Source organism: Panicum hallii, chromosome 8 (assembly GCF_002211085.1).
Source record: "Panicum hallii strain FIL2 chromosome 8, PHallii_v3.1, whole genome shotgun sequence".
Taxonomy (NCBI): Eukaryota; Viridiplantae; Streptophyta; class Magnoliopsida; order Poales; family Poaceae; genus Panicum; species Panicum hallii.
In genome coordinates, this window is record NC_038049.1 from 35,706,038 (window position 1) to 35,708,541 (window position 2,504).

A 2,504-nucleotide genomic window follows, 5' to 3' on the forward strand; every position below is an offset into this window, starting at 1 on the left:
TTTTGGTGAAGCTGCACCTTGGATCGGTTTACTTTATTCTTCGCAGATTTCTCCTGCACCACAAATGCAATACAAACTTCAAATTCACAGGCATAGTTTGCTTGCATGTTAACAAAAGCAGTGATGCAGGCCATGGACCTGATTCTTTGGGTCACACCAGTACTTTACGAGCTCGGTCCACTCGTCTTTCTTCATTTTAGGTGGAGGTTCTTTGGCCAACAGCTATTCCATTGTCAGGGACTCGTCGAAGTACTTCCTTTTTAGGTGATACCTCTGCTGCTTTACTCCCTTCTTAATGATATCAGTGCATGCAGATTTGCTTGGTCCATCATTCTTAACATCCACATCCAACCTATTCTGCAGTCACACAAATCATTTATTTGACAAAATTTCATATATGGGAGTAGAGCTAGTAATGAAAGAAAGTAGTTGAAGTGAATTAGGTGTCTCACCGCCACTTTATCAAGCACTTTTTGTACTTCTACTGGCCCCCCATCTTTTTCATAAAGCTTCCAAGATGTGTAGATAGGCAGCTTGTCTCTAAGAGCTACACCAGTTTCTGATGCCAGCTTCGCTGCTTGAAGTGGGACATCAGGTCTTTTCTTCCCTTCAGCCACTTGGATAGGCAGCTTGTTTCCTCTCTTTATCATCTTCTCTAAGCCAAGCCCTATGGTTTTCTTGCGGACTTCCTTTCGGGGCGCTGCATTGGGAAATAACATGCAAAATGGGTTATTATAGCAGCCACACATGTAGATATTGAATGTAGATAATAATGGTTGGAAACACATATTGATTACCAGGAACAAAGTCACCAACTGGTTCTCCTTCAATTGTATGACCCTCTGAATCGGCATCAACTTGGTCATTTGAGTCATTGATGTCATTGCTTTGCCTAGAGCTCTGTACACCTGGTGAGGTTTCTATAGGAACTGATTGGTTAACACTAGTCGTGGGAGTAACTTGCGGAAACACGGCAAGGATGGGTGTAGGAGTAGGAGTACTATGCTTAGTGTTTCCACTAGGCGTAGATATGGGTGGACTGGTGCTGGGTAATCTAGAAGCACTGGAAATGGGATTAGTTTTAGGGTTGGCTTTCGAAGCGGTCTTAGCAGGCAAGGGCAATCTTTCCCTAGGTGGTGGACGGCCTCCAGGCGATGCCATGGCTGCCTGTTGCCTAGTCAATCTGGTAGGCGTGCACGGTGGTAGCTGGTTTGCATTCTTAGGTGGTGGACGGCCTCCAGGCGATGCCATGGCTGCCTGTTGCCTAGTCAATCTGGTAGGCGTGCACGGTGGTAGCTAGTTTGCATCCCTAGGTGGTGGACGGCCTCCAGGCAATGCCATGGCTGCCTGTTGCCTAGTCAATCTGGTAGGCGTGCACGGTGGCAGCTGGTTTGCATCCCTAGGTGGTGGACGGCCTCGAGTAGGCCTGGCTGCCTGTTTCCTAGTAAATTTGGTAGGCGAGCATGGTGGCAGCTGGTTTGCAGCCGCCATTTGTGCCGTCTTTTGCTTCTTAGTGCGAGTTCCTGGAACCATCGCTCGTACCTGCCAAGAGAAACATGCATCTTATCGATTAAGGATAATGAGTGAAGTACATTAAATGACTACAATGAAGTACATGATTGAAAAAGACTAATAACATACTTGTTAATTGGCCTAGTAATGCATCTCACCTCAGTATTATCCTCATTACTTAGGTCATCATCGTAGTCATCATCACTGTCACATTGGTTATCAATGTCAGAGGATGGGTCATATTCATTGTCAGACTCTATTGTCTTCCCCATGCACTTTTCCTTTTTGGAAAAAACATCTCTAACATCCTGAGCTAGTATTGGAATACCCAAAGACGCAAAAAGTTCCTGGACCTCCCTTACCCTTTCATCCCTTTCCAGCTCGTACTGGGTTTTTTTCATTTGTTACTTAGTTTCATGAAACGCACAGAGAGCAGAAACTGGATTCAGTTTCTGTAAAAGAGGTGCAAAAGAACTAACAAATGTTAGGAACAAGAAAAAATAACAATTAACAGAATGTAAGACAAAACCAGGTCCTTGGCAGAACCTGCCTTCATGATTCATTAACTCATTTGCAGGCAACAGCTTCAGTATTCAGACTGTAACTTTTCTGAACATTTCTACATGTGCAAATACCAAGCAATGGAGGAGAAGGGGGAAGCAGAGTACCTTTGGAGGAGGAGGAAGCAGACTATAGCCGGCGTTGAGGAGTGCACGTGGATGCCTTCGGTGCGCCTCTGTCCGAGCAAAGTTCAGGATGTCGACGGGGCTCTCCGGCCTCTGGCGTTGACGTGGATGTCATCCGCGCTGGGCGCCGCTAAGTTGCGGGGAGGTAGGAGGAGGCCATGCTCATTGACGTTGTGGGGTTGAGTGACAGCGGGGGTGGTGGGTCGGTGCGGCAGCGGGGGTGATGGGTCGGCGCGGCAGCAGGGGCTTGAGGGACAGCGGGGGTGGTGGGTCGGCGCGGCAGCAGGGGCTTGAGGGACAGCGGGG

The 2,504-nt window shown here is 47.6% G+C and overlaps 1 protein-coding gene across 1 annotated transcript; it reads right to left on the reverse strand.

Annotated features, from left to right (window-relative positions):
• Nucleotides 1–222: 222 nt before the first annotated feature.
• LOC112903739 lies at nucleotides 223–1,784 on the reverse strand. Its single transcript, XM_025972958.1, has 4 exons — nucleotides 1,691–1,784; nucleotides 798–908; nucleotides 453–700; nucleotides 223–357 (listed from the first exon to the last, which is right to left on the reverse strand). Exons 1-4 carry the CDS (start codon nucleotides 1,782–1,784, stop codon nucleotides 223–225), a joined length of 588 nt encoding a protein of 195 aa, XP_025828743.1.
• Nucleotides 1,785–2,504: the final 720 nt, after the last annotated feature.